This window comes from Muntiacus reevesi, chromosome 2 (assembly GCF_963930625.1).
Source record: "Muntiacus reevesi chromosome 2, mMunRee1.1, whole genome shotgun sequence".
NCBI lineage: Eukaryota > Metazoa > Chordata > Mammalia > Artiodactyla > Cervidae > Muntiacus > Muntiacus reevesi.
The window spans coordinates 199,390,075-199,417,962 of record NC_089250.1 but is presented as its reverse complement, the minus strand read 5'-3'; the positions used below and the strand labels follow the sequence as shown (position 1 = coordinate 199,417,962).

Here is a 27,888-nt window from a genome sequence, read left to right as displayed (position 1 = left end):
ATAAAACTTTTATTATGGACACTGAAACTTGAATTGCATATAATTTTCATGTCACAAATGGTCCTTCTTTTGATATTTTTAATAGTATTAAAAAAAAATAAACCACCAAAATCACTCTTAGGTCACAGGCAAAAACAGGATTTGGCTTGTGGGTTGAAGTTTGCAGTCCCCTATGCCAATTTTTATAAGTGCTGAGTGCAGCAGCCAGCACTTGGTTCTTGAGCTGAGAGTGAGCACCTACTGTGTGCTTAATGCACGTCAGCTCCTATCATCATGGAAGGTGTGGATATGGCAGGAGGCAGTTGATGGCGTGGCTGACTTACTGCTGAGGGGCAGGCCATGGTGGGGCAGGTGGTCTGCCTTGGAGAAAAAGCAGCTGAGGTGGGTTATCAGGAAGTCATGCCTTGGGTTACCACTGAACAGGAGTGGCCAAGAGTCCTTTAACTGGCCCTTCTCTGCTCAGGGCCCAGAGTACTTGCTTAGCTGCCTAGAATGTGTCCCCCTCCCCACCCCAGCTCAGAGTGAGGGCCTCCTGTCACACCCCTAGGCACCCCCACAGGGCCTCCTTCCCCACTAACACTCCATGGAGCCTGGGCCAGCTCCCTCTTGAGGGCTCAGAGCAGACCTTACCCCAATGTCAACGACTGGGAATGGTTTATTCACAAACAGCTCCAGCTCCAGGCCCGGAGCTTCCTCCTATCTTTGGCACCAGGCAGTGAATGTCAGGCCTCAACACGTAAAGTCACATCCTTGGGTCCCAGCCCAGGCTGGAGGAGTGACTGAAACCCCCAACTTGGGGCTTTGGAGGAATCTCTTGCTCTCTCTCTCTCTCTCTCAAGATCTGGCCAAGAACTCTGTCAGGCTTCACTCCTGGCCTTTGTCCAGGCCGGCCCCATCTCCTTGGCCCCATCTCTCTCCATAGCAGGTGTGCTAAGGGGTTTGACCTGCAGGATCTAGCTTGTCCTGGGTGGTGTGAGTGTGGCCGGGGGGGATCCGACGGTCCCCTGCACACGCCCAGGCCCACCTTGTTCAAAGCAGACTCGTAGTCAATGTCTCTGAAAAGCCCAGTGGGGGGAGGACACCCCCTGTGTGCTGGAGACAGTCTTAAGTTCTCAAACTGGTCGTCTTGGCTCCATCTTTCTTCCCCGCCCTGCCGCAGGACTCAGCGGCCTCCTGGGTGTCTGTGAGCTGACTGGAGAAGGCCCTCTCCAAGCGCAGGGTGTTGTATCTGGGGGGTGGCGTGCCGGGCACCTGGGCCCCCGGGGCTGGAGGCAGGCTCAAGGCGGAGGTGAAAGTGGGCAGGTCATCATCTATGTCGAGCCCGGGGTTGACCCGGCCCTGCCGGGTGCGGGGAGCCTCGGGGCATGCGGGTGCCCGTCTCCGGGCCCACCACCCCTTGGCTTTGTGCCACTGCTGGCGGGCAATGATGGAGAGGGAGTCGATGAAGAAGACCTCGATGATCTCAATGACGCAGACGACGGAGCAGCTCATCCACAGGCCCAGCTGGCCGCCGATGTTGGACAGAAGCTGCTCGATCTGCAAGGGAGGCCAAACCACGGGATCAAGGGGGAATCCCCACCAAGCTGGCTTCATGCAAAGACCCCGAGACCCAAGGGAGCCACTGGTTAGCCCTGGCCCTGAACAGGTTTGGGGAAGACAAGGGCGGGCTGTCTGTCCCCTCCTACCCTGCCCGTTCTGATCTGAGGCCTGGTTGGCCTTTGGTGGCCCTACTAGCTTGGGCTGGACCCCTACAGTCTGACTCTGCTCCCCAAAGCCAGGCAGATGGGCAAAGTCGCAGACCAGGGACAGTCCCAGAAGGGAGCCACTCACACTGTTGGCAGGGTTCTCCATGATGGATCTCTGGTTCAGGTCTTTGTAGAATATCAAGAGTTTGGCCAAGTCTGTCCTGGAAGACAAGAGGAAGGGCCAAGGTGACTCGGAGGCCTTTGCACTCTAGCAAATAGCCAGCCCCTCAGCATGACTGTGTCTCTCCTGCCCAGCCCCCAGCAAGGCCCAGGCTCTGAGCTCCACAGGGTGTCTTAGAACCTGGTTTATGGGGTTCCTTGTGCAACGCAGAACACATCTCCAGCCTGGACCTGGTTACTCAGTCCATCCCTTCACTCAAAAACCATTTTGCCAGCTCTAGACTAAGTCAGTCCCCATAGCTGCCCTCCCACAGCGCAACGTGCTTCACTAAACCTTGCCGTCATGATTGTTTGATGGCAATCTAAAACACGTCCGGGAGACAGGCAAGTGATGTAAATGAGACAGAGGGGAATAATGATAATAACCATAATAACAGCTAGCATTTATTGACCACTTCCTGTGTTGCCAAGCACTCTTCCAAGAACCTTGTGTGAATTAACTCATTTAATTCGCACAACAACCCTTTAAGGCAGGTATCCCCATTTTAGACATGGAAATTGAGACACAGATTGGTTGAGTAACTTGCCCAAGACTACACAGCTCATGACTGATAGAGTTGATATTCAAACCTAGCTACATCTGACTTTAAAGTTCATGCTCTTAACCACTCACTGTACTAAATCCCCTATGTTAGGACTGTGGCAAGCTAGAAAGTTCATGCTTATTCCAGAGAGGCAGCCAGTACTCAGTACTCCTTGGCGCTTTGCAAAAATGGAAGTTTAATGTTGCCAGAATTTTCGATCTCTCAGGAAAAGTTGGAAATAACAGGTTATATTGGTAGAATCATATTTGGCTCAGGGGTCACTACCATGTAATACTTGGTTTAACAGAGTGCAATGATTTGATCAAAGTCTATCTTTATTATTAGACTCTAAGTACCTTGGAGGCAAGGATGATGTCTGCTTGGTCATCATGGCAGCCCCCAGCACCTCACACCTTGCCTAGTGGACATTAAATAAGATGCTGGAGACCAAACTGGGGTAGCGAACTATGTAAACTCTAGTGGCCCAGAGAAATGTGAGTTTACACAGCAATCCTCCCACCCACCCTCTCTACCTTTGTCTCCATCTGCTGAGATCCTTGAACTCTGATTTTTGCTAAAGGTCTTTTGGAAGTGAATTTTGATAAGGAAAATTCAAGTGCAATTAGAAGCTGCATGGTTTTAAAGAGTATTTTTCCAAGTGGGTCAAGATACATCGGGAACTTGTGAAATAAATGTACTGAGCCTTTACCAGTACCTTTTACAAAGTGAAATATAAAAGGTCAGGTCACATCCACAGGGAGATACGAAATTTTTATCAACTGATACAAGCACTAAGCATTTAGAACTATGCTGTGACCCATCGGACAGTTGTAAACAACTGGTACACAAGTCGGATGGGTTGGTACACAAGAGTGCAGTATCTGAGAAGCAGCCTGTACATCATAAAAGAGTACTGTTTTATTTTGGTGATGTATTCAATGGGCCGCAATGGGGAAAGTATCAATATTTTCATGCTGTGGGTTGTGGTCAAACAGTTGAGAGCCCTTAGCCTAGAGCAGGGCCTACCTCATGATAAGACTCAAGAAATATCTGTTGAATAAAGGAACGAGTGAAGGAATGAACAAACGAGAAGGAGAGGGTTTGGCACTGAGGAATCAAGTGAGGAGGCTGGAACCAGGGTGGGCAGGAGCAGAGGAAGCAGGGCAGAGATCAGCTTACTTGTTGAGTTTCTTCTTTATTTGCTGGCTTTGGTCCCAGGTGAGAACGGACAGCAACCATTTCTGTGGTGGAGAAAGGAGTGGCCTGGGGATGTCTGGAGAGGCCAGGGCCAGCCTGTCTGCTCTCTCCTCTCTGCCCCAGCTCCTGACATGGACCTCCCCTGTGGATCACCCCTGAGGCCAGAGGACACAGCCAGGACTTCAGGCTGATGGCCAATGGTGCCAGGGGGAAAGAGCGGGCAGAGAACTTACCTCAGAGACCTCCGATGGCCACTGTGCCAGGCTGGTGGTCAGTGTCCACTCCTTAAAGCTAAGCGGAGAAGGGCACGGAGTGAGTGGGGGAGCCTGGCCCAGCCCAGCCGTGTTCGTCCCACCCCTTTGGGTCCACTCACTTGCAGGCTTCCTTGCAGACCGACTGGCAGCCCAGCTCCTCCCGGACGAAGGCCTGGTGCAGCTGGTAGTAGCAGTACACTAACGGGCAGGGAGCAGGGCGATATGAACTCTGGGGCCACGGGGCCCTTTCTAGGCTTTTCCACGGACACCCCCTGTGTGCGTGCTTAGTCGCTCCAGTCGGCTCTGACTCTGTGACCCCATGGCCCATAGCCCGCCGGGCTCCTCCGTCCATGGGATTCTCCAGGCAAGAATCCTGGAGTGGGTTTCCATGCCCTCCTCCAGGGGATCTTCCTGACGCAGGGATCGAACCTGCATCTGCCTGCATCTGCTGCATTGCAGGCATATTCTTAACCCAGTGAGCTACTTGGGAAGCCCGACACCCCCACAGTCTCCTTTTAATGATTTTACCTTCCACTTTCTACAAATACTAGTCCTCTGGAAACAATTGCTGCCTCCTGATTTTGAGAGACAGAAAACTGCCACGGTTAAGAACATTAGCTGGAGGTGGGATGGGTTGGCAGTCCTTGCCTTGGGTCTAGCTTTGGTAGACCCTGGCTGTGTGACCTTGGGCAAGCTGTTTAACCTTTCTGAGCCTCAGTTACCTGTTCTGTGAAAGGACACTATCAATAGTCCCTACCTCCTGGAGTTGACAGAGGGGGTCAGGGACTTAGCAGAACCTGGGGTGTAGCATCTGGTCCTTAATCAGAAAGTGGAATTCAAGCCAGGTTTCACAGCACGAGTGAAACTGGTTAATACCTCTCTGTCTCCCTCAGGTCAAAGGCCATCAGGGCAGGATCCTGGGAGTACCTTAGCTATTGCCAGGGTGGGGCTGACCCTGCTCCTGGGGTGTGCAAGGTGGGGGGTGTGCAAGCTTGGGGGTGTGGAAGGTGGGGGTGTGCAAGGTGGGGAGTGTGCAAGGTGGGGGGTGTTGGGATCTCACTCACTCCAGTTGGGGTGCTGTTGGTAGTTGCAGTAGTCGGCTCCCTGAGGTAGAGGCTGACTGTACTGGGCACACCCACAGTTCTCTACCATCTTTGCCTGGAAGCATGAGTGAAGGCAGATCTGAAAGACAAAAGCCAGGAGTCCCCTTAACCTTCTTGCTTGTGGCCGCCAGATATCTCCCCTCCCTATATCCCCTAGTCAGAGAGGGTCAGCCTCCCACAGCCTTGGCAGACAGCATAAATGTACCCCTAATGTCCTGGCCGATAGGGTCAAAGGGACAAAGCTAGAAAACTTATTGGGAATTTGAGATGTGGAGGCCAGGATGAGCTAGAGAGGGGCTGGGGTGGTCATTTGCCACCATGTGAATGCTGACCCAGAGATAAGTGGGGAACTTGGAACAGGTGCCAAGAGACAGCAAAACAAACACAGTCTCCAACTTTCCAGTTTTTAGCTGCATGCCCTCCACTCAGGATCCCTGGGAATCTTAAGGTACCGTGATATCCACAAAGCTTAGAGCCATAAAAGCTAACAACGGGGGCTTGGAAGTCAGGCTACTTGAGTTCATATATCAGCTTTGCCACCTCCCAGTTGTGTGACCTCAGGTGAGTTACGTAAGCTCTCTGATGCTTTGTTTTCTTCATTTTTGAAATCTGTATAACAGGACCTACTTCATGGGGTTGCTGTGATATGAATCAAAAGATGTAAAGTGTTTGTGAATGGTAGCTTCTCACTGAATATTATCCTGAGTGTCTTTCCAATGAGCTGACTTTTTGTTTTCTTCTGTTGTAATGTCAGTGTGATTGCATCTCTATTTCTTACAAGCAGACCTTGTCTGACCACTAGTCTCTTCATTCAATGTCTCCACCACCTCTCAGCTCAGCTCTAATGGAAGCTAGAGGATTCAGGGCAGAGGGTGCCTGGTCCTTGGGCTCTGCTGGGTGATTCTCATTTGACTCTCTGGGTATCCTGGTGGGAGGCGAAGGGCAGACTCATAGAAAGGGAGACAACGTGTAGCAGGTGACCGCACCCAAGGGTCAATGTAGGTAATGATGGGTGGTAGAGATTGCAGGGAACCAAAGGACATGTCTCATTTGATAAGGCCACTCTACTCACTGTTTATACTGTAGAAATATGGGCCCATTGTTATCAGATCTTGTTTTTCAAGAGAAGCTAGAAATCTGGGTTTTCTTATGAAGTTCCCCAACTTTTAAACACCATCCAGAAAAACCAGGTGGGCAGGTTGGAAGGGGCCTGGGAACCACCCATTAGCAGCCCCTGATCCAATCCAAATTCCCCTGGTGGCTACTGAGGAGTGCCCAACTTGTCCAAAGCTGTCAGTGGATGAAAGGCACCCCTTAGCCAGCCCCTCCCAGACTGCCTCCCCCTCCTGTCTCTCATTTGCCAAGGCCGATTTGGGAAGCAGGCTTGTCGAGCTGTACATTCTGTTCCACGCAAACCTTGATTAAGCTCTGGTTACAGGTGGGTTGAAGAGGACTGGAACCAGCCGGCATCACTTGTTCTTGAGATCTTTGGATGAACCCCAGGATTCTCACCACAGTTCCTGGTCCCAGACACACCCCAGCCTATATATAATTTTGTCTCCTGAGTCCAGACCACAGCCCAGGGCTGGGTGCTACCTTCAGCCTGTACCTGGGGGGAATACGTGGCGTTGTAGATGTTCGTGATCTGCACGTCACTCCAGTCCTCTGTGCACTGGCTGTAGGGATCACTCAGCTTGAAGGACTCCGTCTGTAATCACAGCAGCACACATTCAGCCCTGCACTCCTCCAGGACCCAGACAAGGGGCATTGCTAGCAGCTTCTAGGAGCTGAACAACCACCCACTCATTTATTTAACAAATATTTTTTGAGCACCTACTAGGAACTTGATGCTATTCCATGTCGCTCAGTCGCTTAGTCATGTCCAACTCTTTGCATCCCCATGAACTGTAGCCTGCCAGGCTCTTCTGTCCATGGGATTTCCCAGGCAAGAGTACTGGGATGGGTTGCCATGCCCTTCTCCAGGGGATCTTCCCAACCCAGGGATTGAATCGGAGTTTCCCACATCTCCTGCATTGGCAGTTGGATTCTTTACCACTGAGCCACCCTCTTGTGAGCAAGCCACCCTCTTGCGTCTACTCTAATGGAGTAGACAGATGATCAAAAAGCAAATAAATCATTTTGAATAATTTTTTATAGTAATCAGTGAAACTGGGTAGAGACTGGAAGGGCTGGGAGGAGGGGACAACCTTTCCAAAAGTGATTAGGGAAGACATCTTTGAGAAAAGAACATGTTGATTGGACATGGAATGACAGGAAAGAGCTGGATTTGTTAAGAAACATAGGAAGAGGATTAGGCAGAGGGAGCAGCCAGAGTGGAGGCGGGAGAGGGTCAGGGTGGCTGGACCGTGGTGAAAGGGAGAGCTGTCACTGGAGATGACGTCCGAGAGGGACGCCAAGGACAAATTGTGGCAGTCTCCTACACCGTGCTGAGAAATGTGGTTTTGGACTTGGTTTTCTGAATGGTAGTGAGCCGCTGGGGAATCCACGGAGAACGGGCAGGAGGGGTTAGATGAGCAGAGACTGTGGTGCAAGGGATTCTTGTCTCAGCGAAGGACTCATTTCCTACCTTCTTACCTTTTGGTCCCAGAAGGTGACTTGGGAAAATGGACTTTCTTAGAGAGGACCAAAGAATGCCCAGCGGTATAGAATGATACCGTGATCAGAGGAGATAAGAACATTGCAATTCACTGTTTGAAAGCCTCATTAAATTATGTTTTATTATGACTTACACGTTTGGTTCTAGCTTAATATTTGTCACTACAAAGGAACAATCCAGACAAGACAATTAGGGGAGAAGAAGGATAATGTCTCCCAAGGGGGCGCAACTATAGAATATACATTGTGACCAACTCATAGCTAGGATTTGGTTTGTGTGTGTGTGTGTGTGTGTACAAAGTTTTAGGTTTTGGGGTTTTTTTTTAAGATGGGGAGGGTAAAGGGCAAATGGATGGCAGATTTATGGGATGGAATAAAATTCTTTTTTCTTTGAAGAGTGGCTGAATAGAGAGAAAGATAGTTGGGGGTGGGTGGGGGTTGGGGGAAAAGGAGTCAAGAAGTTTGGTGCAGGTAGAAACTATAGTCATCTCAAGGGGCTATAATCTCTGTTTGTATTGTAATTCATCTGTTGATCCATTAGTCTTCCTCAATTAACTGCAAGTATCTCCAGGGCAAAAGACAGTGCTCATTTAAAAACATTTAAACAGAAGAAGCAGAGAGGAAAGAAACTGTCTGATTTCCTCTCTTCCCCTGGGCATCTACTGCAACAGGTCAGATTTCGATCCTGAGATCCAGACACAAAAATTCACATGTTACCTTGCCCTATAATATCCTTTTCTCATTCATAATAAAGAGTGCGTGTCTTTCCATGTCAGTACAGAATAAACAGACTTACTTCATTCCTCTAATAGCTGGGGAACAAACAGATTCAGAGCTTCCAGTACATGCCAGGGCTGGGCTGGGACATGGGCACAGAGATGCCAAGCAGTGGCTTCCCTCAAGGGCACCTTCACCCAACCCCTACCCTCTAAGCTTCCCCAAGCAGCACACTCCTGATCAGGTGTCCCTTGGAGCCCCCAGGTCCTGCTAAACTGGCCAAAGAGCCCCGAATGTCAGCCCTGGGCTCTATTTGCCTGCGGGGAGAGTTCAGTACCCTGAAATCTAGAGGGGAGGGTCTGTCCACACAGGTAGGCCCTGTGCAGTTGGCAAAGGCATCTGGGGCTCTTTCTACTTTGAGAACCAGCCTGAGGACCACTTCCAGGAAACTGACTGTGAGAAAGTCATAACATTGTGATTTTTATGCTTTTTGAGTATTCAATGGCCCTGTACTCTGGATGATGCCTATCAAACTCAGAGCTCCTGAGTTATTCAGGCTGTTTCCTAAAACACCTGGGACTGAGGCAGGTGGGGAAAATGTCCTTTTTAGAGTGGAATAGATGTCTTCAGCTTCTCGAAGTGTCAGTCAGAATTTGGACAGAGCCCTGGCTTTCTCTCACTCTCTCTCTGCCTCACCCCCTCACTTTTCATTTCCTCTTTTCCCTGTCAGCTTTCCCGGACTGCTGAAAGGGGCAGGGTGGGGAAATGTTTTGGCTTCTGTCCTGATCCCTAGGGGCCCCCAAATGAGAATGAATCTATGTGTGTGTGAGAGAGAGAGAGTGTGTTAAGTTCAAACAGATGGAAAGATAGGTGTGTGGTATGCGTGCATGCACAGGTGTGTGTGGGTGTGATTAGGCGTATGTGTGCATATGTGTTGCATGTGGGTGTATGTAGAAACAGGACTCATTTTTCTCGAACCAGGTCTTATCTGCTTCCTTCTGAGAATTCTGGGGGAGGAGGGAAGTCGCACGGGAGTCCTTAGCTCACCCCTGTCAAGTCTGAACTGTGTCAGGGAAACGCCCAAGGGCAACAGGAAACCTTAGACGGAGTTATGGGTGCTTTGACTCTCTTTCCTTTTGTTCTGTTTTTATATTGTAATAAGTTATGAAATAATTCCTAGATGCTAATAAATTATAAGAATTTGTGTCCTAATTAATGGAAGAAAAAAGAACTATTCAACATATGAAGTTAGGACTATTTATTAAGAATTTGGAGGAAGTAATAAATCCTATCTCAATTTCAAATCCTGCAGAAATAGAAATTCTAGTGGGTTAAACTATTAAATGAAATAATGAAATAACTGGAAGGAAATTCTGCTCAGTATCTGATCTCAAGGAGGAAAAATACTCAATAAACATAATGAATAAAGAAGAAAATGATGATTTTGGTTATGTAAACATCTGATGCTTTTGCATGTGAAAAAGGTAGCATAATGCAAACTAAAATGAAAGCACAAAGTGGGAAAAATATTTGTAACACATTCGGCAAATAATTAGTATGCCTTCTATATCTTATATGGAAGAGAACAATATCTCACTCAGAAAGAATGGGGGTGTCAGGAAGGACAAAAAAAAATCTCCCCTAATGTTTATTTTTCCATCCTTTCACATCTCTTTTCTTTAAAAAAAAAAAAAAAAAAAAAGGTGTATAGTAATAGCCCATATTTTTGGAGCACTCAACACATGCCAAGCACTGTTTTCAGTTTCACACAAATCAGCTCACTGAATTTCTCACCAGTCTGTACAGGAATATTAATATCATCCCCATTTTACAGATGAGGTAACTGAGACATAGAGATCACACGACCAAAGTGCAAAGTTGGGTTTGGATCCTAGTTGTCTGGCTCCAGAGTCTGAGCCCTTAATCCCTGTTACAAACGCGCTTGTGAAAAGAAACAGGTGCCTTAAGATAAGAATGTACAGTAGGGGTTGCAGGGACAGTGAAGTCTCGCCCCTCTTCAGGGCCTGGTTCGCAACCCCCTAGGTGAATTTGCCTTTGCCCACTTCCTCATCTCCCATTCATGATCCAACCTATTGTACTTTGGTTTCTGTTCCACTCCTTCCACTGAAAACTGTTCTGGCAGAGAACCAGTGACTTCCTGGTTGCCAAACCCAGAAAACAGCTTTTACCCTGTATCTTGCCTGACCGCTCAACTGTTTGGCACTCTAACTAACACCTTCCTTGAAACTCTCTTCATTTCTTTGACACCAAGCCTTTCCAGCTTCTGCTGCTACTTTGGTGCCTCTATTTCTCCATTTCCTCTCTGCTCAACCCTTAAACATCTGCATTCTGTCTCAGGTCTTGAGTGATGGCATTTATTTCTAAGTCTAGAACTATGCTAGATGCAACCCCCACCCCACCATTGCCTCTGGATTTTTCTCCTGAGCTGCAGGCTTAGAGCATCTAATCAGTGGACATTTTCAGCCTGATTTCCCAAAGCTACAACTTGAGTATGTGCCAAACTGAAGTGGTCATTTTCTCCCCAAACCCTACTCTTCTTGTATGCCCTAATTCAGAACCTGGTACTTCCATCCAACCCAATACCCAAGTCAGAACCTAAATATGGATCTAACTTTCCCTGGCCTTTCCCCGATGACCTTGGTTGTCAGGCACTGTTGCTTCCACACTATGATATCTTTCAAATCGATTCACTTCTGCTCATCCCCACAGCCATTGCCTCAGCGAAGGAGTCATAATTTCTTTCTAGTACTGCTGTAAATACTTGGCTGCCTCTAGTATTTTGAGTGCACTTCAAAGTGGTTTTTCAAAATGATTCACTACATTTTGAATCATTTTGAAATGAGACTTCAAATGCTTTCTGCAACCCCCTTTGTAATTGCTGTGCCCTTTGTCTGGAGTAGCCCTTTCTGATTCTATTTGCCTGACATTTGTCCTTAAGAAATCATCATCTATAAAGCCTAGACCAGCAGCTTTTGTCCTGGCTCCCGTTCATCCATCCATCCAAAAATATTTATGGAGGATCTACTGTGTTCTAAGAATTGAACCTGAGAACAGATAGAAATGGTCCCTGTTCCCATAGAGCTTGGACCTGTATTGCAAAGCTGTGTTGTCTTCTCTTAAAGGTGAATGTTGAAGGTAGGTACTCTGTTATACCCATCTCTGAATATTCAGTGCTTTGGGCACATAATCCCTCAATGAATGAAAGAAGATTTGTTAACCAGCTGCATCACCAACTGAGTCCACCAGTTTAACATGCCTCTCAAAAGTAAATAAATAACTACCAAAAAAAAATAAAGAAGAAAGGAAGGAAGTCTAGTGTGTTTGGACTTATTCTTAATGACCCCCTGGTGACCTCTCAGTAATTCTTGGGTTTTTTTGTTGTCTTAAATGCTCATAAATCAGAACCAGAGCTGCCTGACCCTGCTCTGTGGCTTTGATTTTATACATCTAGAGCTAGGTGTAGCAGAAAACCCACCCATGTCTTTGTTTACCCATCATTGCTAAAGGGAGCATTTGCTTAACAATGTGATGGGCATTCCTAAGCTCAGAGAAGAAAACCAGAGGGCTATTCCCTTAGTTCTCATACTTTCCCAAGCTCTAAGTTTGCAGACACCGCAATAGGCAGGAGGGAAGGTGAGCACGAAATAATAAGGTAAGAATGTGCTGTAAATTCCAGGGGCTTCAAGTACAAAATTGCAGGGGAACATTGGACCAAATGCGTACTGTTCTGATCGGGGAGTTTTGTAATCTGCTGGTGAAGAGAGGAATCAGAGACCTAGTTCCTTAAGTAGGAACCTAAAGTCTTTTCAAATCACAGTTCAAGCAAGTTGGGGCTCAAGATTTTTTTTCCTGGGCCATCAGCACCCACACAGCTCAAGTTGGTACACAACACTTCTCCTGTGGAACGAACTGCCCACTTTGAACAAAGCCCCTAAGTGACAGGGTTCCTTTGAGTGCTGGGGCTCCCAGAGGACCATCCACATGCTTTCTCTTGTCCAAGGTTGCTCTTGACCGGGACATGGTGAGGCATCGAAGCCACAGATCCCAGTTGAGCAACTCTGCTTTCTCAACTTAAGTACCACTTCCTCGGGAAAGCACCCCTTGAACTCCCCACTGATCCCCCCCCCCATAAAAAGCCCTAAATCACGCACTCTGTGATATGCTCTCATGTATCCTGTATTTATCCTTCTTAGCACCCACGATGATTATAGTTAATCACCTATGTGATTTTTGGTTTGTTAATATAAATTCTCTCTGTTAGACCCAAAGTCTAAAATGATAGGGACAGTCCTGGGGACACTGATGTAGCTCCAGTATCTAGCACACATGAAGCGCTCAGAAAATGCTTGTTGGATGAATAGATGATGGAGAGATATATAAGCGCCAATGCCCACCATATGACTTTGTAACACTTTGAAGACAGCGTTTACAGCTGTGCTAAAGCTCTGGTGTCATCCTAGCTCTACTTTCTCTTAGGAAACTTCTTCTTTCATTCTAAACTACTCAGGTCTCTAAAGCTCAGGTTCCTGAGTTTGCTGCCTCTTGGAATGACTGCTGGGGCTTGGTAAAAATACAGATCCTTGGGCTTGTCTTTCAGAGAGTTTGATTCAGTAGATCTAAATCTAAAGATCAAACAAGTTTGACACCACTGCTCTGGAGGAAAAATTTGTGAGGGATGGAGGGTAAGGTTTAACTTGGGACTTTAGTGACGTGAAAGTTGCTCAGTCATGTCCAACTCTTTGTGACTCCGTGGACTATACAGTCCATGGAATTCTCCAGGTCAGAATACTAGAGTGGGTAACCTTCTCCAGGGGACCTTCCCTGGGATCTTGACCCAGGGATCAAACCCAGGTCGCCCGCATTTCAGGCAGATAGATTCCTTATGAGCTGAGCCACAAGGGAAGCCGTTGGAATGTTAAAGTTGGTATAAACAAAGGCATGAACCCAGGGTCCACAAGGAGACTTTTTTTTCCCTCCATAAATAGGTGAAAAAAAATAGCACTAAGAATGACTGTCAATGAAACTTATAATAGATGCCATTTTTTTTCTTAAATTAGTAAAGATTAAAAATTGCTTAATGCCTGTTTTGGTACAACGTCATTGGAGGGCAATTTGGCTAATCTACCTCTTGAATGATATACTTCTAGGAAGTAATGGGATAACTACACATCCCACTGCACCACTGTTTTCAGTTGTACTTGGAAACAAGCTCAAGTGTATCAACAGGGAATTGCTTCAATAACTTACCCACACAATGGGATATTATGTCTTTAGTAAGAATGAGGCAGAATCCATGTGTATTGATATGGAACTATTTCCAAGCTATACAATCAAGTGAAAAGTGGGGCAGAGAGTATTTTGCATTTGCATAAAAGAAGAAAGGATTACACCTACACACAGGCTTGAAGAAGACTATACCACCCTCCTAAGTCATGGAAACAACAGCCATAGCTGCGTGTGGAGGAAGGAGGAGACCAGTGGTCAGGGATAGGAGAGGTGCATCTGCACGGTAGGATCCTTGTACTGACTTTGTGCATATACTCCTTTGAAATAAGTACTTAATAGTTATTTTGTTAGAATGAGAGACAGACTGGTATAAAAGACCCATGCCTGCAAACAGGAGGCTATACAAGCTGTGATGTGACCAGGGGTGTCCTTGGACACCTGTCATCTTGCCCTCTACTTCCATTGGGCATGGCCAACCCAAGAATTGGAGTCTGCAGCCCAGATGTGCTTCTGCTGACAGGTATGAGTGTTCTCAGCACCCAGTGAGCTCAGAGAAGGTCACAGACTTGAGAGAGGGGGGTTCTTGGTAAATGAGATAAAAGTGATGGAAGTAGGAGGGACTAAATAGACCTGTGAAGGCCCAATGACTTTCCAATAGTGATTTACATGCTCCATTGGCCTGTAGGTGGCCCAGGAAGGTGTAAATCTGCTCCATTTATACTACTGACAAATACATCGTTAGTATCTGATGCCTTGCTTCTAGCACAGGTTTCATAAACGTGGATATCTGTCTCTGGAACAAGGAAGGTTCCTTCAATTCTTATCCTAAATGGTGTCCTGTCCTTGTTCATCCACACAGAAGACATAAAGGCAGCCCTTAGTGTAACTTAGAGAGTGACCATTTGCGTAATCATTGGAAAACACAAGACTATGTTTCCTCTTAAAGCCAATACCCTTTTCTGTGAGTTTCACCTCACTGATTATCCTTTAATAAAATCTGTCCTCCTTGCCAAGCAGATGGAAATCAGAGTGTTCTCTTACCAGGTGCATTCCTATGGAGGTGGCCATGGCCGTCTCAATCTCTGTTCCCACGTCCTCAACAAAGGGGTATTCGTCCTGCCGATGGACAATCACCTTAGCCCCAGTGGAGGACACCAGAAAGGGATTGTACTCTTCTTCATTTATGTACAGGATGACCTGCAGCCCTGGAAGGACAAGGCAGCCCGTTGTGGTCCAAAGTCAGGAGAAGATGCCCTGCTGGTAGCTTACCTGCCCCACCACCCTGGGAGTCCCAGAACCAAGACCCAGACATTTCCTACAAGTGAAAGGTGGACAAGAGCAAAATGGGAAGCTCCGTGAGGGGAGCGTGACTTTTCACTGCTCTGTTTCCAGGGCTTCGCACAAAATAGGGCTCGGGAGCAGGGTCACTGCAGCTTTGCTAAGCACAAGTTTTGCTACCTGACCTATGACATGAATCTCCTTGTGGCTCTTTGAGATGGGGAGTTCTGCTGGGCACCCAAAGGGATGCGCAGGGCTGTGGCTGAGATACCAGCAGTGCATCTGATCACTGCCCTAAATCCTCTCCCTGATCCTACTGCTGCACCTGTGTCTAACCTGAGCCCAGCAGCCAGAGGGAACTTTTAAAATCAGGTCACTCCCTTGTCTGAAACTCCTCAGAGGCATCTCACTGCATACACAGGGACGCCATAAAATACTGTCCAGAAACCTGACTAGCTCTCAGGGTGATGGTGATGCCTTCCTCCTCATCCCACTCTCCCCCTCCATCAGGAAGCTCCAAGGACACTGGTCATCTTTCTGTTACACCAAATCCATTTCCTCACTGAGGTCCTCGGACTTGCTAGTGCTCAAATGCTCCTCAGTGGACCTTATCATACATCTTCTCCTCTTCAAATAACCCTCAACCCAGAGGCCTTTCTAGACCTCCTTATCTGAAATAAAATTCCCATCTCAACTCAGCCCTTGCGTGAGGTAATTCTTGAGGTATAAACCTGGGATTGATAACCAGATAATGTTTATGTGCTTGTTCATTCATTTATCTGTCTCTCTCCAACAAAATACAAGCTCCTTGAAATCAGGGATGGCATCTATTTTATTCACCACTGGGTCCCTAAGACTTGGAAGGGGGCCTGACATACAGAAGGTACTCAAAAATATTTGGTTAACAAATGAGCAAATGAACAGGGCCCATGTGAGTTGAAAGAAGATAATTTTTAAAATTATTCTGACTTCTTTTTGTTGTTGTTCAGTTGCTAAGTTGTGTTTGACTCTTTGCAATCCCATGAACTGTATGTAGCCCACCAGGTTCCCCTGTCCTTCACTATCTCCTGGAGTATGCTCAGATTCCTGTCCATTGAGTCAGTGATGCTATCTAACCATCTCATCCTCTGCCACCCCCTTCTCCTTTTGCCTTCACTCTATTTGTAAGTAAAGGAATCAAAGCCCAGAGTGGGGAAGTGATTTGCTCAAGGTCACGCAGCTCAAATGCAGCAGAGTCAGGATTGCGCAACGGTTCCCAGACTACTTCTTCCCACTGACGTATGTGCCCTGAATTATGGTTTCTTGCAGGTGTGGTGAGAATACAGACTGTGCAGTAACAAAGATGAGGAGTCCAAGTAGGTTTTGCTCCATAAGACCTTGCCTCTCCTTATAGGAGCATATCTATATATCAAATCAGGTTCAATTTGTTTAGAATCTTTCAAGATAGACCAACTGGTTGAGTTCCTGGCTTCTTTACAAAAGTCACAGTAGTAGAGTAGCAATGATAATAATGTTGGAGGTAGTAATTTTCGGTGGTAATAGTAGCAGCAGCAGCAATGGTAGTAACGGCAGTAACAGTAGTAATGACAACCACAACTAGCATTTATTGTCTGCTTAGTATGTGTGATGGACTGAATTGTGTGTCTTTCTGCAGACTCCCCTCCACCCTATTTATATGTTGAAGTCTTAATCCCCACTGTGATTGTGTTTGGAGAATCAGCCTTAGGCAGGTGATTAAGGTTAAATGAGGTCATAAGGGTGGGCCCTAATCCCATAGGATTGGTGTTCTCATAAGAAGAGGAAGAGAAAACACAGCTTTCTCTTTGCTGCCACCGATGAGAGGCCATGTGAGGACACAGGGAGGAGGTGGCTGACTGCAAGCCAGCAAGAGAGTCCTCACCAAGATCAAACCTGCCAGCAGCTTGACCATGAATTTCTAAATGTCCATTGTTTAAGTCACCCATCTATAATATTTTGCTATGGCAGCCCAATCAAATGAATACAGTGCGTGTCAGGTCTTATCTAACTGCTTTTCATATTTTGACTTCTCAATTACCTTGTATTATCATTACCATTCTTATTCCCACTTTATAAATGAAGGGGAGTAAACTTTCACTGGGTCGCACAGTGAGTGACAGAGTGGGTTTTGGCTCCAAAATCTGTCATCTTACTCAAGATGAAGGTGTGTTTGCATCTCTAATCTCCTGCCCAGTGCATCTGGATTTAAGTCCATCCAGAAGCTGCCTCCAGCATTACTCCAGCTACAGTCTTAAACCTGAGTGGTGTCCCCAGAAACACCAGGATTGCCCCTGTTGCTCTCTCAAAAGCAAAGAGGAGATGTCAAAAAAGAAAACAGACTCTGATAGAGAAGGAAAGAACCGACATGGATGAGAAAAAGTTGTATCCCCAGTTTCTGGCCAGGTTAGGGAGAGCCTGTATCTCTGGAAGGCATGCTGCTGCTGCTGCTGCTAAGTCGCTTCGGTCGTGTCCGACTCTGTGCGACCCCATAAATGGAAGCCCACCAGGCTCCTCCGCCCGTGGAAGGCATAAAGCACCCCATTGTCCTGCTACCAGCAAGCTTGTCATTAGAGCACCCCAGGATCCCCTTGATGCAGGTTTTCTTACCAAATTCACTGCCTCCCATGGAGGTGCTGAGGATAGTCTCATTTTGTCTATTGTTGAATGTGTAGCAATTCCCATACATTGGATGGTGGAAAAGCGTGAAGTTCCTATGGTGCAAGAATACAGGTCAGAAAGGGCTGTGCTGGGAACTCCCGTTATGCACCTGAGCTGACATCTCAGTGGGCAGTGCTAACGGGCCAGCTGTCTTCTGTGGACAATGGATGATAGACACGACTTTTCTCTCCCCATCTTTCCTCTGACAGATGACAAACAAGGTCCCTCGTCCTGCTGACACATGTCAACGTAGAACTACCCTCTGCTTTCCCTTCACCCTCTTAATCCACTCACCTCCCTCTCCATCCTGACTTGGCATTCTCTGGGCCAAAATATCTGTGCTCCTTTCCTCTACTCTGGAATATCTCAGCCAACACTTGACTTTTTTCCCATTCCGATTCCTAACAAATGATTCCCAGAAAAGGAATCACATCATACATGTCCTTATACTGACTTTAGAATCCAACGTTCAGGAGACATGATTCTAATCACTCAGTTTTCACAAGGATCAATATACCGACTAACATATAAGGCTTAGTATTTTAAAAGGATGAAGAAAGCCCTTACAATAAACAGGAACACTTTAGAATGTCCCATGAATGCCTAGTGTCCACCAGGAATCTGGGTGTTATCTTAACAGTAGAAAGGTCTGAAAGCTCATGTCTCTACACAGACCTTCCTGCCTTCCCTTCTCTCCCTGCCTCCTTCCATCTCTCCTTCCTTACTTCCTCTTGACTAGATTGATGGTTCTCACTGATATGTGTGATGGTAATATACAAGGTTATATGTCCACCATCAACTACTCTGTTTCTATAATTTAATGCATTTAGGGATGTTTGAACACTAAGTCATCCTCATCTTCCTTACAGACTCTAGAGCTGAGCTCATTTGCCAAAAGGCAGGGTCAGTGAGAGGAGCACCTGTCACTCCCAAGACCTCTAGCTGAGCTGCGGGTGCGTGCAAGGAGCCCAGCACTTAGAGCCCCTGGGCCCTGGAACTGAGAGAGCAGCCTTCCACGACTCACCTGGCATCGCAGGACACCCCGTCAAAGAAGCAAGTGATCAGCAGCTCGTCAGCAGAGTAGCTCATGTTGATTTTCTTCTCCTGAGACACCTGCGCCATGATGTTCATGTAGTGCAGCTTGTACCACTCCTGGATGGCATTGACCCCTGAGCTGAAGGTGTAGACTGCACAGTCCGATGTATCATTAGAACACTGTGAAGAGGAGAAGACACCAAGATAAAGCCACTGGCCCTGCCAGGGGCCTTTAGAAGGACTGTGAGGCTAAGGAACTGGGACTCTAGATTCTCAGGGGAACAGAAGGGATACCTGGGCAAGGATGGGCTTCTTTTCACTTCTGAGACCAGGGACTCAACATCCTCAAGCCTCAAGGACCAAGAAGGGGCTGAGTGAGGAAGGACACAGAGCCTCACTCTCATGAGTCCCTAAGTGAGAAGCAAGATCAGTTTCTTTAGAGTCCCCAGATAGTCAGGCTTTAACCAGTTATGGCTACTGAGTTCCGCCCAACTCTCACACTTCTTATTGGATCAACAGTCTAAAAATTGAGATTCTAGCCCAGACACTGCCATGACCTCTCTGCAGGACTCTGGGCAAGGCACTCAGTTCAGTCGCTCAGTCGTGTACGACTCTTTGCGACCCCATGGACAGCAGCACACCAGGCTTCCCTGTCCATCACCAACTCCTGGAGCTTGCTCAAACTCATGTCCATCCGGTTGGTGATGCCATTCAACCATCTCATCCTCTGTCATCCCCTTCTCCTCCTGCTTTCAATTTTTCCCAACATCAGGGTCTTTCCAAATGAGTCAGTTCTTTGCATCATGTGGCCAAAGTATTGGGAGTTTCAACTTTAACATCAGTCCTTCCAATGAATATTCAGGACTGATCTCCTTTAGGATTGGCTGGTTTGATTGCTTTGTAGTCCAAGGGACTCTCAAGAATCTTCTCCAACACCACAGTTCAAAAGCATCAATTCTTTGGTGCTCAGCTTTCTTTATAGTCCAACCCTCATATATACACATGACTACTGGAAAAACCATAGCTTTGTCTAGATAGACCTTTTATGACAAAGTAATGTCCCTGCTTTTTAATATGCTGTCTAGGTTGGTCATAACTTTTCTTCTAAGGAGCAAGCGTCATTTAATTTCATGGCTGCAGTCACCACCTACAGTGATTTTGGAGACCCCCAAAATAAAGTCTGTCACTTTTTCCATTGTTTCCCCATCTATTTGCCATGAAGTGATGGGACTGGATGCCATGATCTTAGCTTTCTGAATGTTGAGCTTTAAGTCAACTGTTTCACTCTCCTCTTTTAACTTTCATCAAGAGGCTCTTTCGTTCTTCTCCACTTTCTGCCATATAAGGGTGGTGTCATCTGCATACCTATCCTTATTCCACCTACAAAATGTTGATCAAAATACCATACTTCCCCACCTCATAAGCTGGTTCGGAAGACCAGCATTCAAAATATATAATAATGGGAATTCTGTAGGGAAATTGTGATATGTTCCAAATGTTCTCATCATACTTATTTGCATGTGTGCTTAGTCACTCAGTCATGTTCAACTCTGAAACACGATGGACTGTGGCCTGCCAGGCTCCTCTGTCCATGAAATTCTCCAGGCAAGAATACTGGGATGGGTTGCCATTCCATTCTCCAGGGGATCTTCCCAACCCAGGGATCGAACCCATTTCTCCTGCATTGCAGGCGGATTCTTTACCACTGTGCCACCTGGAAAGACTCTCTCATTTCATCAATAGGGCTTGAAAATTCTCCTAAAAGACAGACACCAAAAGATGAATTTGGGTATCAAGGAGAACTTTTTCTTGCGTAAGGACCCAGGGAAACTTCAGAAAGGTTCAGTGATTTAGAGAAAGTGCCACGTTCCCCTCAGGATTGGCAAATGGAGCTATCAGGTCTCACAATCAGCAACCAAGTCTATAAAGACTAAGTGGCTCTCATTCTGCAGAAACAGCTGGGGCACAGAGAGGAGGGTGATGGTTGAGTGTGGCCAGGAAGGCAATGGAATTCATTTTTGGTAAATGGCTGCTTCTTCAGAGCCCCTTAAATGGGGCCAAGAAGGAGAGATGAGAAGTCAGGCACCTCATGAAGGCAAGTATTGCTGGGAACACTGTGTGTTTCTGCTGCTCATTTTTTATTTTCTTCCTTCTGGTATCTGCACACCAATTTTATTTGGTAGAATTTCCTTTCCCTCTTTGGATATAGTCGGCCAAGACTGTCCATCAAGGTGCCCTACCCTACATGAGTCATCAGGTGACCCATACTTGGTCAATCAGATAGTCCCCAATGGGATTTGAATCAACCATTGAAGCTTATATAATCCAGCATCAATATCTGAAAGGACTCTTCATCATTTCTTGCCACCAGGATCCCTGAATCTTCCCTAATTTCTATCCTTTGAGAGGAATCCATGAGCTACTGGTCACCTTCTAAGACAGAGGTCCTCAACCTTTTTGGCACAAGGGACTGGTTTCATGGAAGACAGTTTTTCCACAGATGTTGCGGGTGGGGATGATGGTTCAAGAGATGGGGAGCAGCAGGTGAAGCTTTGCTGGCTAACTCACCACTCACCTTCTACTCTGTGGCAGGTTCCTAATAGGCCACCAACCTGATACCAGTTCTACTGGCATTTTTATCAGCTTAAGATTGCCTGGGGGCTTCCCAGGTGGCTCAGTGGTAAAGAATCTGCCTGCCAATGCAGGAGACACAGGAGACGCAGGTTCGATCCCTGGGTCAGGAAGATCCCTTGAAGGAGGAAATGGCAACCCACTCCAGTATTCCTGCCTGGGAAATCCCATGGAAAGGAGCCTGGCGGGCTACAGTCCACAGGGTTGCAGAGTTGAACACGACTGAGCACAGCACACATAACAACGATTGCCTGGGTCAGTTTCAGTTGCTTGCTGCTGATTCACCCTGAACGTGTTTCTTTCTGAGGGACGATAGGACCAACAGCAAAGAAGAAACCTCCCGGGACAGGACCCCGCCTCCCCGGACCCATGACCCCACCTCCCCAGACCCATGATCCCGCCTCCCTGGATCCATGACCACGCCTCCCCGGACCCATGACCCCGCCTCCCTGGACCCATGACCACGCCTCCCCGGACCCATGACCCCGCCTCCCTGGACCCATGATCCCATCTCCCTGGACCCAAGACCCTGCCTCCCCAACCCATGACCCCACCTCCCTGGACCCATGAACCCACCCCAGACCCCGAACCGGTGAGGATGTGCGTCTTACCAGCTGGAATCCCACCACCTCCTTGGAATTGTGGATATGCATGACATCTGATGCCTTGTGAATGATTCTTGCGTTGACTTTCCGCTTCCGTCCCGTGAAGAAGTCCCTGGCCTTGCCCGTTTCACCCTTCTCAAAGGCCATCAGTGGGGCTAGGTTGAGGAATTTGGGATCAGCACCCTTCCTGACTGAACTCCAGGACTGTGCCTCTCGGCGTTTCCGAGACGTAACCTCTGAAAAGCCATACAGGGTCTTCAAGGCCGCTCTGGTCTCCTGTTCCAAGTCGGCTAGGAGGTGGCGCACAGCACTGTACCTGCCAAGGCGGGAAGGAGGAGTCGGGATGGGGAAACCCCTCTGGCCCTTCACCGCGCTGCTTCCCATCGATGTGCCCATCACCCCAGCGCCCTTGGCCAAGAAGACCAGGCCATTTTTAATTTTCCTCCTCCAACGTGAACACTGGCTCAAATAAATGGGGACAGGCTCCTGTGTGACCCTGTGTAACTGCCTGTGGCTTCACCTTTGCCACCACTGTCTGCTTGCTCTCGGGGTGTGTTGATGAGTTTGCCCCAACCAGCATTTCTGGAGTGGTGACTGTCACAGCCACATTATGTGTGGCTGCCTCACATAAACCAGCCAGAGTGAAGACAAGTAAATAACTGCTAACCAGGAGTCTCCCTAGGGGCAGGCTCTGTCTCCACCTGGCATACTTGCCCCTGCCCACAGGTTCTCCTCGAATCTGTGCTGGAGGGAGGGGTATTGCTGTTCCCTTGGAAACCCCCAAGAACACAGAATGATTTAGGAGTTGACTCCATGAAGCATAACAACACCATCTTTTCATTTTCACAATACTGAACGGTCCTGACCTCCCTCTTAACTCTCCTCACTCTCTCGCCCCCTTGCTCTATGCACAGACCACACAGCATAGTGACTGAACATAGAAGCTTTGGAGCCAAACTCCTGGGTTCCAGTTTCCCATCCTGGTTCTGGATGTAGGACTCTGGTCAAGCCTTTTAGCCTTTTTGTGTCTCAGTTTTCCCATCTGTAAAATGTGATTATTGGTAAGAGTTAACCAGTTTATTCTATCTATCTAGTCATCCATCCACATATCTCTGTGTGTATATATGTGTGTGTGTATATACATATATATATATATATATATATATGCAGTTAAATAATAATGAATATTATTAATTTTATTAGTGTAATTTTATTTGTTAATATTTCAATCCTCTACCAACATCAGCTGCACTAGGACAAAGACTGTGTTTGGGTCATTCACTTCCATGCCCCAGAACGAGGCATAGTGAATGACAACTTGTAGAGGCTGACTAAGAGATTATGGAACAACTTATGGAGGGAAGAAAGGGTGGGGGAGGAAGGAAGAAAGGAAGGAAGGAAAGAAAGATGTTGAGGGGGAGGGTGAGTTTAGACCTGATTTTGATTTTGAGTTTTGCCATCAACTCATTGAGGACTCTGTACAAGTTAGTTCCCTTTGAGGGTTTTCCTCCGTTGCTCTTCCCTTCTGCCCACCCCGACTCCTGCTCTGCCAAATTCTGATCTGCCTCACAGATCAGTTTTCAATAATCCTGAGAAGGATTCCGATGACCCATTTAGAACAGGTCAAGCAGCAGACAATTAGGCAGGACGAAGGGATGGTCCTGCCCAGGGCCCAGTGATCTCAATTAGTGGGGCTGGGTTGATTCAGGTGAGGGTTTTGGGCAGCTGGGGTGCTTCCGGAAGTCATCTAGGTGTCATGTCTGAGTCAGCCTCCAGCTCACGCTCAGGGGAGAGTGAGGGTGTGAGCTTGGCGAGTTCAGGGCAAATGGCTAAGCTGGACTCTATGTGTGTGTGTGTGTGTGTGTGTGTGTGTGTGTGTGTGTGTGTAAGACAGGAGGGATGCTGTCCATTCCAGGCCCAGCCACCGAGCAGAAGAGCTCCTTGCAGCCTCTCTCGCCCTCCTCCCTTCCTTGAGCCAGTCCATCCTCAGAAATTACTTATGGATTGAAAATCTGGTATAGATTTTAAACCAGGGAGAGGGCAGTTTACCAACACTGGCAAGAAATTCAAGTTTCTAAACAGTGTGTCTGCAGGCTGGAGTGTATCAACTTTGGGAGGGGCATTAGCATCTGGAGGGGCATGACCCCTCCTCCACGTGCCTGCTGCTGCCTCTTACTTGTAAGGGTTGATGTTGCAGATGGTGACTGCAGGAAAATCCAGCTTTTGGAAGTGGACTTTGATGGAGACAGAGACGGTATAGAAGGATGAGATGAGGAGGGCACACTGCCAGAAAATGAGGGCCACGGCCGTCAGCGTGAAGAGAATCCAGAGCAGGCGCCGGAGGCGGCCACGCGACACCACAATGCGGCGGCAGCCATGGGTGTTGGTATTCAGGCAGTACCACTGCATCAGCTCTTTGATGTTAGGCGCCTGAGGTCCCGTCACGGGCAGATTCTTCTTGATTTTGGCTTTGATCTTCTCTCCAGGAGCCATGGTGAGGATGGGACTTGGTGGGACAGACAAGCTGGAGGGGAGAGAAAAACGGCAGGTGAGTGGGTACAGCCCAGAGGCTGGGCGCTGGGAAACCCCAGCCCACGTGTCCCCAAAAGCTGTCTTCCTCTTTCCCTTTGGGCTGGACGGTCTGCTTTCTGAGGCCTTGGCCCTTGCTCCAGGATATTTGCTTTGGGGACACCACAGCTGCCAAAGAGCTGCCTCCCTCTCTGCCTGCTTCCCAGGGCAGCCCCAGCCCCCAGGCCAAGCCGTGCGGATGTGGGGGCTGGGGAAGGCTTCACCTGAAAATGACTGGGTGAATCTGAAAGACCTTTCTCCGGGGTGCTTGGAACAACCCTACCCCATCAGACTCCACTCCCCTCTTATCGAGCTCCATCGTGAGCTTAGCAGCCTAGGCCTGATTTTATCACCTCCATTAGCCTGCCTTCCTTGAGGGCATCATTCCTACTTCGTCCTGCCCCCCCCTGGTGCTGACCTCAGCGTCTAGCACAGAGCAAGTGCCTTGCAAATCGATTCTAATAGATAAAATCGGCCAAGAGAATTTCCAGGCAGCCACACTAGATCATGTTCAGTCCCTTGCCAGTCCAACCGGAGCTTCCCAAGCTTTTCTAAGCTGCTTCACTGCAAGTGGAGTGTTTCTGTTTCACTTCTGTTTCACTTTTTCTCTTTATAGTCAAGCTCTTAGTTTCTGGAGCACCTGATACAATAATACAATAATAGCCTATAAACATTGACCACTTAATATTTGCCAGGCATTGGGCCAGATTTCCTTTATTCTAACATACCACTGACTTGGAGAATACACTTTGATTTTATAACAGCTTTGTCCAGGGAAGAGTGTTGAAAAGCAAATTACCATATTCATCAATATACACGATGTATCTGAATTACAGAAGCTTTACAATGTGCAATAACAATCTTTTAATCTATGAGCTAAATAATATATAATCTCACTAGTCTCATAAATGCATTCTTCATATAGAACATATAAATCTCGATCCAAATCTATCTATCTATATATATTTCAGTTCATGTTTCAACAACGCCATAAGGTAGACATATTATTATTATCTCCAGGTTACTGAGGAGGAAAATGAGCTCAGAGAGGTTGGAGTAACTTGTGCAAAATTACACAGCTAGTAAGTGGAGGCGCTTGGTTGGAACCTTGAACCTTTATCACCATGGTATATGCCTTGAGGGAACTGGTATTGTGTTGGGTGCTGCCCTGTCCTCATGAGTTAATTAACAGTTCCTGGAACTGAAGATGGGATCCTGAGCTATTTACTTTTTAAATTCTGAGTAGTTAGTGCAATCGCTTCCTAACATTGGTATTAGTAAACATTGGCATTGGAGAGGGGTATATGGAAACTCTTGCCTCCTATGCCTACCATAGGTGACAGAGACAAATTAGGGTATACTATAATTTGGAGTAGGACATACAGTGTAATCCCCATGCCCCCCACCCCGCCCGAAGGCTTGGGCCTGGGACAAAGACTGTAGTTTACCCCATCTTGTTCTTCAGGATTCTGGACTTGAGCACTCATTTTTTCTCTATCCCAAACCCATGGGATATTTGTCCAAAATCGGGAGCTTGGGCCAAGCTGGGAGGCCTTCAAGTTTATGGTGTTAGTGAGTTTCAGGTTTATGACAGCAAGGATACAGAATGTTGCAGGGGAGATAAGACATCCAGAGGCAGCCAGCCACTCTAAGCCTTCAGGGATGTATATGATCTTGCTGTGATCTCCGACCTTCAAAATCATGCTATAAACCTCTTGGCAAGAGGAAAGTGATTTATTGTATTTTATCATTTTAAATATTGTCAATCCCCACCTCCTCTCTCCCTACAATCCAAAAGCAAAAATTTGCAAGAGTTTGTTTTAGAAACCTAGGTCCAGGTACAATTTTGTATCAAATAAAACTGCAACCCAGAGAAGATTTTCTCCTCTGTGAATGTTCCACAGAAACTGTGATTCTGGAAGTTTCTGTCATCAAACCTTTTTGTCTTCTCACTGACGACAACTCCTAGGGTCCCTCTACCCCACCAGCCCCTTCCCCAGGACTGCTTTGACCCCAGTGGGTCAGCCACCAATGTCAGTGAAACTGCAGGTGAAAGAAGGGAACCCACCTTGCTCATCATAAAACAGATACATCTTCACACAAATAATATTTCAACTTCTGAGCAAAGTAGGGTTTGCTACAAAGCAATGTTGTAGCTACATTTAGGTTATATTGCTTGATTAAACATGATGCCCTTGTGGTAGTTAGTAACTGACACCCAGCACTCATTCTTCTAAGCACTTTACAAGTATTAGCTCATTTAATTTCTACAACTATCTTCGGCAACAGGCACCACAATTTTCTCCATGATACAAATGAAACAGACACCAAGTGGTTAAGCAACTTGCCCAAGGTCACACTAGAAAATGGCGGAGTTGGAACTGAAACCAGGAGCCTTGAACTACACGACTCCCCAAATAATAATAATAATAATAACAACAGCAACAGCAGCAAGAACAACAAAAGTAATACCAGCCTTCATTTATTGATCCTTTACTCTCAAGCTTCCTGCTCATATTCTTTTCACGCATTACCTTATTTAATCCTCACTGAGGAGGAAATGGCAACCCACTCCAGTATTCTTGCCTGGGAAATCCTACGGACAGAGGAACCTGGCAGGTCACAAAGAGTCAGACCCAACTGAGCAAGAGCAGGCACAGAGAAGAAAACTCAGGTGCAGAGCTTAGGCAACTTGTCCAGGGCCACACAGGCAGGAGGGATTAAAATAATTCTCTGGAATTCCGGGTTCCTTCATGATTCTCTTCTGCACCCCTCTCGCCCATTCCCGACCTCGACTGTCCCCCAAATCTCAGTGATGGAGCCCGAACCTCGGGCTCTGGGCGCCAGATCCGCGCTCCTCACCGGCGACTCTGCAGCCCCTGCCCTCCCCGCGCAGAGGGACCCGGTGCTGACCGAAGCCACGTCTGCTTCGGGGCAGCCAGGGCTGAAGCCGTAGGAGAGAACCCAACCAACTCGCTTCAAGTGTTTGCTGTTTTCTGCAACCACAGTCACCCTAAAGAAAACATTCCAGAGGGGGAAAGGAAAGACCGCTGTCAGGTCCACGCGTCTCACTGAGGCCAGGGAAGGAATGAGCAGGTGCTGGGTGGAGAGACTGGGCGGGGCGCAGCCCCGAACCCCTGGACCCAGTTTCTGAATAAATCAGAAATGCCTCCGGCTCTAGCTCTGACTCCCCGGCCACCGCGTGGGCAGACAGCAGAGCGCTAGACCGAATGGATTTATTTGGGAAGGAGTCCGAGCATCCCAGGTACCCGAAGGCAGCCCCGGGCTGATGATGCCCACGCGGCGTCTACCGCCCGGACAGCGCCCGGAAGCTCACCGCGGCCTCTCCGGTGTCTGAAACTCCCGACCCAACTCCGCCGGGCTCACCTCACGGTTCAGAAGTGTCTGCGGTTAGCGTGCGCGCGATCCGAGTACGCTCTGTTCCGCTCCTCTTTCAGCGAGAGCATCCCGCATGCCCAGGCGCCAAGCTCTTGTGGGCTGGGCCCCGCCCC

The 27,888-nt window shown here is 47.6% G+C and overlaps 1 protein-coding gene across 4 annotated transcripts; it reads right to left on the bottom strand.

Moving 5' to 3' along the window:
• SCNN1G (sodium channel epithelial 1 subunit gamma) lies at nucleotides 1–27,888 on the bottom strand. 4 transcript variants are annotated; one of them, XM_065924491.1, is made up of 14 exons: nucleotides 27,745–27,791; nucleotides 24,909–24,999; nucleotides 23,985–24,332; nucleotides 21,815–22,124; nucleotides 18,562–18,752; nucleotides 17,487–17,590; nucleotides 14,625–14,788; nucleotides 6,613–6,711; nucleotides 4,965–5,082; nucleotides 4,020–4,098; nucleotides 3,880–3,937; nucleotides 3,629–3,690; nucleotides 1,831–1,906; nucleotides 1–1,536 (listed from the first exon to the last, which is right to left on the bottom strand). In XM_065924491.1, exons 3-14 carry the CDS (start codon nucleotides 24,299–24,301, stop codon nucleotides 1,105–1,107), a joined length of 2,010 nt encoding a protein of 669 aa, XP_065780563.1. In that variant the 5' UTR covers nucleotides 24,302–24,332; nucleotides 24,909–24,999; nucleotides 27,745–27,791; the 3' UTR covers nucleotides 1–1,104. The 4 variants fall into 4 exon arrangements, with proteins under 4 accessions (XP_065780563.1, XP_065780561.1, XP_065780562.1 ...); XM_065924489.1 differs by lacking the exon at nucleotides 24,909–24,999 and having other exon boundaries at nucleotides 27,764–27,888; XM_065924490.1 differs by lacking the exon at nucleotides 24,909–24,999 and having other exon boundaries at nucleotides 27,714–27,815.

Bases quoted from the DNA above. Each gene is read 5' to 3' on its own strand.
- SCNN1G (XM_065924489.1), bottom strand. From the start codon at position 24,301: ATGGCTCCTGGAGAGAAGATCAAAGCCAAAATCAAGAAGAATCTGCCC. The intron at 17,591-18,561 runs GTGAGTCGTGGA...CTTGCACCATAG, and splicing joins GGGGTGTCCTGCGATGCCAG to GAACTTCACGCTTTTCCACC. The intron at 1,907-3,628 runs GTAAGCTGATCT...CTTGTCTTCCAG, and splicing joins ATAAAGAAGAAACTCAACAA to GACAGACTTGGCCAAACTCT.